At 41.7% G+C, this 14,748-nt stretch overlaps 2 protein-coding genes across 4 annotated transcripts in view; one reads left to right on the top strand and one right to left on the bottom strand.

Annotated features, from left to right (window-relative positions):
- The window catches only part of LOC121386568 (TLC domain-containing protein 5-like), a 28,516-nt gene extending 20,149 nt beyond the window's left edge, over window positions 1–8,367 (bottom strand). Inside the window, exon 1 of one of the 2 annotated variants that reach the window (XM_041517515.1) lies at window positions 8,279–8,367. The gene's annotated coding sequence lies outside the window, so the exon portion shown is untranslated. The remainder of the gene's footprint in view (window positions 1–8,278) is intronic. The other variant, XM_041517516.1, reaches the window with a different exon arrangement.
- A 196-nt stretch (window positions 8,368–8,563) lies between these two features.
- The window catches only part of LOC121386677 (fibrous sheath CABYR-binding protein-like), a 58,322-nt gene continuing 52,137 nt past the window's right edge, over window positions 8,564–14,748 (top strand). Inside the window, exons 1-3 of one of the 2 annotated variants that reach the window (XM_041517665.1) lie at window positions 8,564–8,623; window positions 12,241–12,450; window positions 14,037–14,192. In XM_041517665.1, the coding sequence (XP_041373599.1) occupies window positions 12,297–12,450; window positions 14,037–14,192 (310 nt within the window). In that variant the 5' untranslated portion in view covers window positions 8,564–8,623; window positions 12,241–12,296. Of the gene's footprint in view, window positions 8,727–12,240; window positions 12,451–14,036; window positions 14,193–14,748 lie in introns of both variants that reach the window. The other variant, XM_041517664.1, reaches the window with a different exon arrangement.

Raw genomic sequence — 14,748 nt, forward strand, 5'->3', positions numbered from 1 at the left:
TGCCTCACTTTGTGTTACAAAGGCTAAACAGAGTAATCTAGTAGTATAGAGTCAGTGACACAACGAACGCTCCACAGGGACGCGCTGTACTCACTGATGGAGCTACATGTAGATTCTACCTCACTTTGTGTTACAAAGGCTAAACAGAGTAATCTAGTAGTATAGAGTCAGTGACACAACGAACGCTCCACAGGGGTGTGCTGTACTCACTGATGGAGCTACATGTAGATTCTACCTCACTTTGTGTTACAAAGGCTAAACAGAGTAATCTAGTAGTATAGAGTCAGTGACACAACGAACGCTCCACAGGGGCGCGCTGTACTCACTGATGGAGCTACATGTAGATTCTACCTCACTTTGTGTTACAAAGGCTAAACAGAGTAATCTAGTAGTATAGAGTCAGTGACACAACGAACGCTCCACAGGGGTGCGCTGTACTCACTGATGGAGCTACATGTAGATTCTACCTCACTTTGTGTTACAAAGGCTAAACAGAATAATCTAGTAGTATAGAGTCAGTGACACAACGAACGCTCCACAGGGGTGTGCTGTACTCACTGATGGAGCTACATGTAATCTAGTAGTATAGAGTCAGTGACACAACGAACGCTCCACAGGGGCGCGCTGTACTCACTGATGGAGCTACATGTAGATTCTGCCTCACTTTGTGTTACAAAGGCTAAACAGAGTAATCTAGTAGTATAGAGTCAGTGACACAACGAACGCTCCACAGGGGTGTGCTGTACTCACTGATGGAGCTACATGTAATCTAGTAGTATAGAGTCAGTGAAACAACGAACGCTCCACAGGGGTGTGCTGTACTCACTGATGGAGCTACATGTAGATTCTGCCTCACTTTGTGTTACAAAGGCTAAACAGAGTAATCTAGTAGTATAGAGTCAGTGACACAACGAACGCTCCACAGGGGTGTGCTGTACTCACTGATGGAGCTACACGTAATCTAGTAGTATAGAGTCAGTGACACAACGAACGCTCCACAGGGGTGTGCTGTACTCACTGATGGAGCTACATGTAATCTAGTAGTATAGAGTCAGTGACACAACGAACGCTCCACAGAGGTGTGCTGTACTCACTGATGGAGCTACATGTAATCTAGTAGTATAGAGTCAGTGACACAACGAACGCTCCACAGGGGTGTGCTGTACTCACTGATGGAGCTACATGTAATCTAGTAGTATAGAGTCAGTGACACAACGAACGCTCCACAGGGGTGTGCTGTACTCACTGATGGAGCTACATGTAATCTAGTAGTATAGAGTCAGTGACACAACGAACGCTCCACAGGGGTGCGCTGTACTCACTGATGGAGCTACATGTAATCTAGTAGTATAGAGTCAGTGACACAACGAACGCTCCACAGGGGTGCGCTGTACTCACTGATGGAGCTACATGTAATCTAGTAGTATAGAGTCAGTGACACAACGAACGCTCCACAGGGGTGCGCTGTACTCACTGATGGAGCTACATGTAATCTAGTAGTATAGAGTCAGTGACACAACGAACGCTCCACAGGGGTGTGCTGTACTCACTGATGGAGCTACATGTAATCTAGTAGTATAGAGTCAGTGACACAACGAACGCTCCACAGGGGCGCGCTGTACTCACTGATGGAGCTACATGTAGATTCTGCCTCACTTTGTGTTACAAAGGCTAAACAGAGTAATCTAGTAGTATAGAGTCAGTGACACAACGAACGCTCCACAGGGGTGTGCTGTACTCACTGATGGAGCTACATGTAATCTAGTAGTATAGAGTCAGTGACACAACGAACGCTCCACAGGGGTGTGCTGTACTCACTGATGGAGCTACATGTAATCTAGTAGTATAGAGTCAGTGACACAACGAACGCTCCACAGGGGTGCGCTGTACTCACTGATGGAGCTACACGTAATCTAGTAGTATAGAGTCAGTGACACAACGAACGCTCCACAGGGGTGTGCTGTACTCACTGATGGAGCTACATGTAGATTCTGCCTCACTTTGTGTTACAAAGGCTAAACAGAGTAATCTAGTAGTATAGAGTCAGTGACACAACGAACGCTCCACAGGGGTGTGCTGTACTCACTGATGGAGCTACATGTAATCTAGTAGTATAGAGTCAGTGACACAACGAACGCTCCACAGGGGTGTGCTGTACTCACTGATAGAGCTACATGTAATCTAGTAGTATAGAGTCAGTGACACAACGAACGCTCCACAGGGGTGCGCTGTACTCACTGATGGAGCTACACGTAATCTAGTAGTATAGAGTCAGTGACACAACGAACGCTCCACAGGGGTGTGCTGTACTCACTGATGGAGCTACATGTAATCTAGTAGTATAGAGTCAGTGACACAACGAACGCTCCACAGGGGTGTGCTGTACTCACTGATGGAGCTACATGTAATCTAGTAGTATAGAGTCAGTGAAACAACGAACACTCCACAGGGGTGTGCTGTACTCACTGATGGAGCTACACGTAATCTAGTAGTATAGAGTCAGTGACACAACGAACGCTCCACAGGGGTGTGCTGTACTCACTGATGGAGCTACATGTAATCTAGTAGTATAGAGTCAGTGACACAACGAACGCTCCACAGGGGTGTGCTGTACTCACTGATGGAGCTACATGTAATCTAGTAGTATAGAGTCAGTGACACAACGAACGCTCCACAGGGGTGTGCTGTACTCACTGATGGAGCTACACGTAATCTAGTAGTATAGAGTCAGTGACACAACGAACGCTCCACAGGGGTGTGCTGTACTCACTGATGGAGCTACACGTAATCTAGTAGTATAGAGTCAGTGACACAACGAACGCTCCACAGGGGTGCGCTGTACTCACTGATGGAGCTACATGTAATCTAGTAGTATAGAGTCAGTGACACAACGAACGCTCCACAGGGGTGCGCTGTACTCACTGATGGAGCTACATGTAATCTAGTAGTATAGAGTCAGTGACACAACGAACGCTCCACAGGGGTGCGCTGTACTCACTGATGGAGCTACATGTAGATTCTACCTCACTTTGTGTTACAAAGGCTAAACAGAGTAATCTAGTAGTATAGAGTCAGTGACACAACGAACGCTCCACAGGGGCGCGCTGTACTCACTGATGGAGCTACATGTAGATTCTACCTCACTTTGTGTTACAAAGGCTAAACAGAGTAATCTAGTAGTATAGAGTCAGTGACACAACGAACGCTCCACAGGGGCGCGCTGTACTCACTGATGGAGCTACATGTAGATTCTGCCTCACTTTGTGTTACAAAGGCTAAACAGAGTAAGTAGTATAGTCAGGGACATGCAAGAGTTAAACAGTCTTTTATCACTATTAATTTACAAGTAGGTAGCATCTATCATCAAATGTGATCCAAATCTAACACCCATCCCCCCCCCCCCCCCCCCCCAAAAAAAAAAGAGAGAGAGAGAGAAGAAAACGCTGTATCTTGTGGAAAGAAAGCCCAGCTGGATATTGCCCATGGCACAATGCTTGAACTGTAAACAAAATATATAAGAACTGATCGTGATAACTTGTGATGTTCATGGAGGTACAAGCATTTATCAACCACAGAACTACTTTACACACTCTATGAGACGCTTACAGCATGAAGCGGTTCACACACGTTATTGTACATTTATCACCACAGAACTACTTTACGCACTCTATGAGACGCTTACAGCATGAAGCCGTTCACACACGTTATTGTACATTTATCAACCACAGAACTACTTTACGCACTCTATGAGACGCTTACAGCATGAAGCCGTTCACACACGTTATTGTACATTTATCAACCACAGAACTACTTTACACACTCTATGAGACGCTTACAGCATGAAGCCGTTCACACACGTTATTGTACATTTATCAACCACAGAACTACTTTACACACTCGATGAGACGCTTACAGCATGAAGCCGTTCACACACGTTATTGTACATTTATCAACCACAGAACTACTTTACACACTCGATGAGACGCTTACAGCATGAAGCCGTTCACACGTGTTATTGTACATTTATCAACCACAGAACTACTTTACACACTCGATGAGACACTTACAGCATGAAGCCATTCACACATTATTGTACATTTGTCAACCACAGAACTACTTTACACACTCTATGAGACGCTTACAGCATGAAGCCGTTCACACACGTTATTGTACATTTGTCAACCACAGAACTACTTTACACACTCTATGAGACGCTTACAGCATGAAGCCGTTCACACACGTTATTGTACATTTGTCAACCACAGAACTACTTTACACACTCTATGAGACGCTTACAGCATGAAGCCGTTCACACACGTTATTGTACATTTCTCAACCACAGAACTACTTTACACACTCTATGAGACGCTTACAGCATGAAGCCGTTCACACACGTTATTGTACATTTATCAACCACAGAACTACTTTACACACTCTATGAGACGCTTACAGCATGAAGCCGTTCACACGCGTTATTGTACATTTATCAACCACAGAACTACTTTACACACTCTATGAGACGCTTACAGCATGAAGCCGTTCACACGCGTTATTGTACATTTATCAACCACAGAACTACTTTACACACTCGATGAGACGCTTACAGCATGAAGCCGTTCACACGCGTTATTGTACATTTATCAACCACAGAACTACTTTACACACTCGATGAGACGCTTACAGCATGAAGCCGTTCACACATTATTGTACATTTGTCAACCACAGAACTACTTTACACACTCTATGAGACGCTTATAGCATGAAGCCGTTCACACACGTTATTGTACATTTATCAACCACAGAACTACTTTACACACTCTATGAGACGCTTACAGCATGAAGCCGTTCACACACGTTATTGTACATTTATCAACCACAGAACTACTTTACACACTCTATGAGACGCTTACAGCATGAAGCCGTTCACACACGTTATTGTACATTTATCAACCACAGAACTACTTTACACACTCTATGAGACGCTTACAGCATGAAGCCGTTCACACACGTTATTGTACATTTATCAACCACAGAACTACTTTACACACTCTATGAGACGCTTATAGCATGAAGCGGTTCACACACGTTATTGTACATTTATCAACCACAGAACTACTTTACACACTCTATGAGACGCTTATAGCATGAAGCCGTTCACACGTTATTGTACATTTATCAACCACAGAACTACTTTACACACTCTATGAGACGCTTATAGCATGAAGCCGTTCACACACAGTATTGTACATTTATCAACCACAGAACTACTTTACACACTCTATGAGACGCTTATAGCATGAAGCCGTTCACTCACAGTATTGTACATTTATCAACCACAGAACTATTTGCACTCTATGAAACGCTTATAGCATGAAGCCGTTCTCACACGTTATTGTACATTTATCAACCACAGAACTACTTTAGACACTCTATGAAACGCTTATAGCATGAAGCCGTTTACACACGTTATTGTACATTTATCAACCACAGAACTACTTTACACACTCTATGAAACGCTTATAGCATGAAGCCGTTCACACACGTTATTGTACATTTATCAACCACAGAACTACTTTACACACTCTATGAAACACTTATAGCATGAAGCCGTTCACACGTTATTGTACATTTATCAACCACAGAACTACTTTATACACTCTATGAAACGCTTATAGCATGAAGCCGTTCACACACATTATTGTACATTTATCCTGCAATCACTGTATACATTGGCAAGATATGATGACTAGATAAATCTCTATGTTTTTGGTCACTGACTCGACTTGACTCGATTATTTCAGACTAGATTATCAATAAACATTTGTTTAAGTACAGTAAATACAAATAACTTTTACTTTTGCAATAACAATACAATACTTGTATATTTATTTATGAATTAGAGTTTAGAAACGTCTTACAAAAAATATCGTCATGTACCTTGTACAACATTTTACCATAAAAACCTTGCTAGGTTGACGATACTCTATTTGTATACACAGAAATGGAATAAATAATTATTTTCCTATTATTCCCATAGGATTGAAGGATAAAAGAAATAACTGGTTACTGTCTTAAGATATCATCTTTATCCTGCTCAGGTCGAATCGTGAATGCAGCTCGGTAGAGCCTTGCTGCATTTGCCGTTCTAACCTTTGCAGGATAAAGCCAATATCTTAAGACAGTAACCAGTCATTCTCTATGTATTATAATTACCTGTACAGGGAATATTTTGTTTTTAAAATTTTGTTAAGCGACAGTTGGTAACCAGTTGAGAACTGAGTTGCAACCAATATTTAACATAATAAAATTGTGTAGCTCTCTCTGAAATTTGTGTAGCGAATCATGATGCGATACAGAACAAAATGTTCCCTGGGGTACAGCACTTATGTGGTTTATATATTTCCATGAACATGAAATATTTGTTAGAATTCCATGTGTTTATAACTATTTCATCAATATAAAACAGTGGCAGATCCAAAAAAATTATTTAGTGTGTGTGTGGAGGGGGGGGGGGGGGGAGGCCCAATGACATGAGGCAGAATGCCAAGGGAACTTTGGGGCATGTTTGGAAGAGAGCGTAAAAAAAATAAAAATTAATATATTATAAAATTATAACTGTCACAAAAGTTAAGGGGGCCTGGGCACCTGCCCCCCCCCCCCCCCCCCATGCCTCTAAAATACCACTCAATCGTTGGGAAATCAATACACAGTACAAGGGGAATCCCCATTCTCGGGTTTTTTCAGTGAGTAGCCAACTAAGAGAATTCTCACATTCTTATATGACAAACAACGTTTTAAAAAACATCTCTGCTTACAGTATTTCTGTCAGAAAGACATTTTTGGGTATGGTGCTATGGAATTGAAGGCAACAAAAGTCAACGGGGTATGGGGGACCTCCCCTATAAAGAAAATGGGTTAAGTTTAGGCTTAGGGTTAAGAAAATCATACAGTGATGATAAAGAGTAATTAATTTTGTCAAAAGGTTAAGTTAAAAAAATTAAATCTGCCAAAGCATTTGGGTATGGCACCATAGCCGTTTTACCCTCTGGCAGGAACCCTGGCTTATTAAATCAGTGAACAGAACTTTATTAACATTTAATGATTCAACATTAACAAATGAAGTAAACGTTTAATTTATTAATTTGAACAATATAGAAAACAGCGGAAATGATCAAATTTGCCTTTTTTAAAAAACAATTTTGCCAAACCTTGGAGAGGTTTTTTTAAACAATATTTATTGATGTTTATATTAGCGTTGGGGACTGACCAACAGACGATGCCTATATTAACTTATTAAGGTCTCTTTCTACATTTGACAATTACAAATTTTATATGGCAGACAAAATAATAAAAAAAATTAAAAACAAGTAGTCAGATAGACAAGAAGTGAAGATTGTAGGTTGCGATGCCATTTTTCTTTTCTTTTCTTTTTTGTCATGTTTAATGGTACCATTTGGACCAATCCAAGAATTTATACATGTAACAAACTCATATTAACAAATTTGAATTATGAAATTAATAAAAGAAAACGAATGTTTCTTGAATGATATCTCCGCACATTTTATACTGCGACTATTTGGTGTGATAATTATCAGTATCAGACATTTCATCCCGATTCTAGTTTTCCTAAAGTATGACCACTCTGGCCCCAACTATATGTCAATTTGCCGAAACAACATGTATATATCGATTCCTCCCGAAATATTTATCAGTCTACCCTAATGGAAAGTGTTTGACCCGTAGTACCCTCTATATCAATGTCTCTAAGACAAACCCAAAGCCTAACTTTAAGGTAACTAACACTTACACTAGCCACTGAAATGGAGTACAGGTCGAACTCATGCCAGTGTCCTTTCTCATAATAATGGGATTAATTAACGTGGCCAATTGTCTAGTAATTAACCAACAAGTATAAACTACAATCTTTCTTGAAAATTATCACCCACGAAATATTGCAAATAAATCTTAGTTCTTCTTACAGTGTGTCAAACGAACCGAGAATGGGAACAAATTGCAAATTCGTTTTTTGGGCGAACTTGTATTTTCTTGGGGTGGGGGATAACAATAACATAGGTTTGAGGGGGCGACCTGACAAGCATCAAGTGGCCAGAGGGCGAAACGTCACTCGTCGTTAGGCATTCGACTCGTGAACTGCAAAGTTTCGTACAGGAAATGATCACGGGAATCACACTGTACTAAAAATATATTCGGCCTCATATCTCAGTTTTGACAAAACAAACACAATAAACACTTCTATATCACTACGTTTCCGTCATACCTACAGATATGGATTTTCTAAACTACTTCTCGTGTATCAGAATGACTAGCAACCACTTGTTTATGGAAGCAGCCATTTTTGTAGCGAACGATATTATTATTTGTTGGGTTTTTATAGGCTTAAAATATACAATAATTAAATAAAATATTACACGTTTTAGGTTTAGATATCTGATGTTGATAAACAAATCAGACGTCAATAAATTATAGATAAATTAAATTTACTATTTAATTAGAACCTTTTAATTTTTATTCTATTTACTCCGAAACTAATATTTATGAGGTGACGTCACCACATAACGTTCATTTTCCCAGGAAACGGTGTAAACAAAAATTAGGAAAACAGGTTTTGTTTCATAATCTTAATTTTATACTTCATTATAAATTGTTTACCGATCAATACTTTATAAGGATATCTAAAATAATAAAATAACCTTTCTTGACAATTGGTGAGTGGGACGGACAGCGCGGGAATTTCAAAAGTTATTTTTCTTAATTTCAGTGTGTTAAACTTTAAAGGCACTGTGTCAGTATTGTTTAAAGTTGATAAAACCTGTGGTTTCAATGGGACATGCCTAGATACTCTTTAATATAGCGGTTCAGCTATATTAAGGTTCACACTTGTCATTCGATACCTCACGTGCAACTTGCGTTTCAGGGCAGATCAGGAGGGATCAGGCGCTAGTGTGTGGGGGAGGTGGGGGGGGGGGGGTACAAGGCAGATTTTCATATTTATTTATATTGAGTATGACATATGCTCGTCCTTCAGTGTGTGTGTGTGTGTGTGTGTGTGTCCCTACGGGCCTGCAGATAGTCACATTACTATAGTTGAATCATAAATCATCCAGTAGGCCTAGTTGTGTTCTATAATATGAGGGAATGCCATTGGTGATAGGTCAGGTTAAGTATTAGGCCAAATAAAAAAAGAGAGTTGGTGATCGTCCCCGTCCATATCTGAAAAATGCGCCCGCCCCTGAATTTATTTGGTTAAAAACTGTTAAAAATGCGTCGAGATAGCAGCAATTCAACTTTCGTAAGCACCGTAATGGGTTAAACCATCACCAGGTCCATCTGGCGGCCAGTGAAGGAACTACAACATCCAGGCGCATGCGCTGTTGGCTGCTACTCCCGCAAACAAAATGGTCTCCAGGGTTTTATAAAGTTTTTCACAGAAAAAAAACGACCCCCCCCCCCCCCCCCCCCCGATTTGTGTGATCAAAAGGATGATCACCAACTCTCTTTTTTATTTCGCCTTATTTAAAAACTAAGCCTTCAACAGTATTGAATAGGGATTTGTGTTCATTATGTGTGCATGAAAACAAAAAATTAATTAATTTATAGTTAGTTCCATGCTTATATCCAATTAAAGTTGAAGCATGCATCGCTGTCCTGGGCACACACCTCAGCTATCTGGGCTGTCTGTCCTGGGCACACACCTCAGCTGTCTGGGCTGTCTGTCCTGGGCACACACCTCAGCTGTCTGGGCTGTCTGTCCTGGGCACACACCTCAGCTATCTGGGCTGTCTGTCTGTCCTGGGCACACACCTCAGCTATCTGGGCTGTCTGTCCTGGGCACACACCTCAGCTATCTGGGCTGTCTGTCCAGGGCACACACCTCAGCTATCTGGGCTGTCTGTCCTGGGCACACACCTCAGCTATCTGGGCTGTCTGTCTGTCCTGGGCACACACCTCAGCTGTCTGGGCTGTCTGTCCTGGGCACACACCTCAGCTGTCTGGGCTGTCTGTCCTGGGCACACACCTCAGCTGTCTGGGCTGTCTGTCCTGGGCACACACCTCAGCTGTCTGGGCTGTCTGTCCTGGGCACACACCTCAGCTGTCTGGGCTGTCTGTCCTGGGCACACACCTCAGCTATCTGGGCTGTCTGTTCTGGGCACACACCTCAGCTATCTGGGCTGTCTGTCCAGGGCACACACCTCAGCTATCTGGGCTGTCTGTCCTGGGCACACACCTCAGCTATCTGGGCTGTCTGTCCTGGGCACACACCTCAGCTGTCTGGGCTGTCTGTCCTGGGCACACACCTCAGCTATCTGGGCTGTCTGTCCAGGGCACACACACCTCAGCTATCTGGGCTGTCTGTCCAGGGCACACACCTCAGCTATCTGGGCTGTCTGTCCTGGGCACACACCTCAGCTATCTGGGCTGTCTGTCCTGGGCACACACCTCAGCTATCTGGGCTGTCTGTCCAGGGCACACACACCTCAGCTATCTGGGCTGTCTGTCCAGGGCACACACCTCAGCTATCTGGGCTGTCTGTCCTGGGCACACACCTCAGCTATCTGGGCTGTCTGTCCTGGACAGTGAGATAGAACTTTGTTAGTGAGAGGGAAGTCGGTGCGGTAGCCTGACACATACTCGCTGAGTTGTTAAACTGTGTGGAAGCCGGTACCAGGATGTGAACCCAGTATCTTTCAGCCTTAAGTCTAATGGAAAAAAAGAAGAACAAATGTTTTATTTAACAACACACTCAACGCATTTTATTTATGGTTATATGGTGTCAGACATATGGTTAAGGACCACAGATATTGAGAGAGGAAACCCGCTGTCGCCACTTCATTGACTACTCTTTTCGATTAGCAGCAAGGGATCTTTTATATGCACCATCCCACAGACAGGATAACACATACCACAGCCTTTGATATACCAGTCGTGCTGCACTGGGTGGAGCGAGAAATAGCTCAATGGGCCCACCGACGGGGATCGATCCCAGACCAACCGCGTATCAGGCGAGTGCTTTACCACTGGGCCACGTCCCACCCTGACTTCCATGGCTTAACCACTACACCATCAAGGTAAACATTTGGTAAACATGTTCACCTGTGGCAATTTGAAAGCAGTAATGTTCTTAACAAATAAGCACAAAATTAAAACCAAACATTATCCCTTTATCCAATTACACCGGCCTCGGTGGCGTCGTGGTAGGCCATCGGTCTACAGGCTGGTAGGTACTGGGTTCGGATCCCAGTCGAGGCATGGGATTTTTAATCCAGATACCAACTCCAAACCCTGAGTGAGTGCTCCGCAAGGCTCAATGGGTAGGTGTAAACCACTTGTACCGACCAGTGATCCATAACTGGTTCAACAAAGGCCATGGTTTGCGCTATCCTGCCTGTGGGAAGCACAAATAAAAGATCCCTTGCTGCTAATCGGAAAGAATAGCCCATGTAGTGGCGACAGCGGGTTTCCTCTCAAAATCTGTGTGGTCCTTAACCATATGTCTGACGCCATATAACCGTAAATAAAATGTGTTGAGTGCGTTGTTAAATAAAACATTTCTTTCTTATCCAATGACCATCCTGTAAAGCCCCTGACCTGTGGCTAGTTGTATATAGCTGTTAGTGCTGCAGTTAAGCTTGATCACTGGTGTAACATAATTTTCACCAACAACCATTGTTGTTTATCTCGACTAGGGTTTTTGTTAGAGGGTAAAGAGAGTAAAATTAGAAATTAATAATATATTTTTTTAATTTTCAGATAGAATCTTGCTAGTAAGAGAAGTGCTGCTTATGATCTGACAAAGCACATGAAGTGCAGCGTCCAATTTGAAAACATTTCAAACACATAACCACCTAGTGGGGGAACTTTAGGATCTGTTTTGTTTTTATTTCGTACCCTCAAGTTATTTGTTGGCAGAATTAAGACCTGTCGACCCACTGTTACTTGTATCACAGGCTGTTTTGTTTGATCCATGGAATATTGAAATATAACATTTTGTCTGTTCTTATGATTACATAAGTTTATTTTTGACAAACCAAAGAATGTAACAGGTTTCCTCTCTAAGGCTATACATGTATAATTATGTCAGGGTTTTTTCATTAAAGGCCAAATATTTGTCATCAAATAGCCGATGATTAATAAACCAATGTGCTGTAGTGATCGATGCCGTTAAAAAAAAAAACGAAAAAAACTTTCTAACAAGCCATTTTTGTGTGTTTTTATTTAAAGTGGCATTCCCAGCATATACGGATGTCTCACATTAACTGACCGGTGACAAAACCAGCATGTCCAAACAACATGCATACTGGAGACGCAAACTTCCGCTGGGCTTCCAGTACTATTTGCAGCGACTGGCTCGTAGGATCATCAGCGGGCAGCCGGAAAACATTTACCAGTTCGCAGCGGAATACCTGGAGGAGAAGCTGAGGGAGAGAAATGGTAACCGTATAACTAGGGGCCGGTCAAATATTAAAATATTATATTTTATTAGGGTCTGGTCAAATATTAAAATATTATATTTTATAAGGGGCCGGTCAAATATTAAAATATATTTTATTAGGGGCCGGTCAAATATTCAAATATTATATTTTATTAGGGGCCGGTCAAATATTAAAATGTTATATTTTATTAGGGGCCGGTCAAATATTATATTTTATTAGGGGCCGGTCAAATATTCAAATATATTTTATTAGGGGCCAATCAAATATTCCAATATTATATTTTATTAGGGGCCGGTCAAATATTCCAATATTATATTTTATTAGGGGCCTGTCAAATATGTAATTGACAGTTTAGCAGGTTTACTCTCTGAGACAATATGTCAGAATTACCAAATGTCTGACATCCACTAGCTGATTCATAAATCAATGTGCTCTAGTGTGTTGTTGCTGTGTTAAAAGTTGAACCCTGCAACACAACAATACAGAACATGAACAAGTTAAAGTTTGTTTTAGTCTTCATGTTATAGTTCTCAAAAACTAAGTCTTACAATGAATCTGCTTGTAACAAAATCTTTTTTTAGGTGTTTTTTTTTGTCCTTTAAGTTTTAATAGAAAAATGGAGTTTTCTTTGTTCACCGATAGTTTAAATCAGAGCAAGGTCTAGAACTGGTTTTCACTTTCAATAGTTAGCCTACTTCCAGATTAAAATGTCCCAATCAGAGATTGCTTCCAGGTTTTCTGCCAGAGGAGTTTTAATGGATACATTTTGATAACTTTTAGAAAGAATAATTATAGTTAGAGATCTACTGTTTAAAATTGGTCAATGTACGTGAAATGCAGCGTCCAGTTTCAGATTTCAATCACCTACTAGAGGCACTCATTATGGGCTCTTTTGTTTTTATCAGGTACCCTTAAATATTTCCTGACAGAATTAATGCCTGGCTTCCCACGTCATTCCACTAAAATAGTAAAATGAATTTGAAGATTTGAGGGGCTGGATTTAACTCAGTTGGTTGAGTGCTCGCTTGAGGTGTTTGCGTCGCAGGATCAAACCACCTTGGTGGATCCATTCAACTTATTTTTTTTTTTTATCATTCCAACCAGTGCACCACAACTGGTCAAAGGCCGTGGTATGCAATTTTCTGTCTGTGTGGAAGTGCATATAAAAGATCCCTTGCTGCATTAGGAAAAATGTAGCGGGTTTCCTCTGATGACTACAAGTCAGAATTGCCAAATGTTTCACATCCAATAGCCGATGTTTACTTAATCAATGTGCTCTAGTGGTGTTGTTAAACAAAACAAACTTGAAGATTTAAATAACTTGACATGCTGAAGTATAAAGATGCAGTGCTCATGGGTTGAAAATCGATGGTGAGCAAGAATCTGCTCTCCTGAAATTATGTAGGAGAGCAGTGTAACAATTCACAGTACTTTTGAGTAAATATATTAACGATATCGGGGTGTGACGAGGCGAGCTGTTTTTTGCTCACCTGGAAATTGTTTTGCGCGAGGACATGCGAGTGTGAGCAATTGCTGGCGTCAAACATTAAGGACTGAAGATGTCGTCTTTATTTCTTTCAACAGCGGAGTTGTCCCTCCTGCCACAGGAGACGTACTTCAAAGAGCTGATGAGGCATGTCAGCGAGTCACAGGGAGCGTCATGGCAGGAACTGGGAGCTCAGGGAGACCTCCCCGTTCAGAAAGCTGACAGTTTCAACACACCTGTACTCCCGGCACAAGGTATTTCATTTTTATATCACATATCTTCATGCTTAAGGTTCAAGTACGCTCTCCAGGGCACACACCTCATCTATCTGGACTCGGTCCAGAACAGTGGGTTAGTTGTTAGTGAGAAAGAAGTCGGTGTAGTGGTCTTACACATACGTGATGAGTCATTAAAACTCACTCTGGGTCGGAACTGGTACACTAGCCAGAGGGAGCATGTTATTATTATTACACCAACACTAGAGCAGTTCGGGAGAGAGAAGTCCATGGGGTGCTCGAGGTTTATGTTGATTAACTCAATCCCAGTGAGTCGTTAAATGTCACTTTTATTACGAGCTGGTACCAAGAGTTGAACCCATTACCTACTAGCCTTAAAGTCGGTGGATTAACCACGTCACCAAGATTGGTTTATAAAGAATCAACAAAACAAATAAAGTGAAACCTCTCAAAACCAGACCCTCTGTAAACCGGATATCCCTCTGTAAACCGGACCCTCTGTAAACCGGATATCCCTCAAAACCAGACCCTCTGTAAACCGGATATCCCTCAAAACCAGACTTTTTACATGGCC

Source organism: Gigantopelta aegis, chromosome 12 (assembly GCF_016097555.1).
Source record: "Gigantopelta aegis isolate Gae_Host chromosome 12, Gae_host_genome, whole genome shotgun sequence".
In the NCBI taxonomy this organism is placed as follows: Eukaryota; Metazoa; Mollusca; class Gastropoda; order Neomphalida; family Peltospiridae; genus Gigantopelta; species Gigantopelta aegis.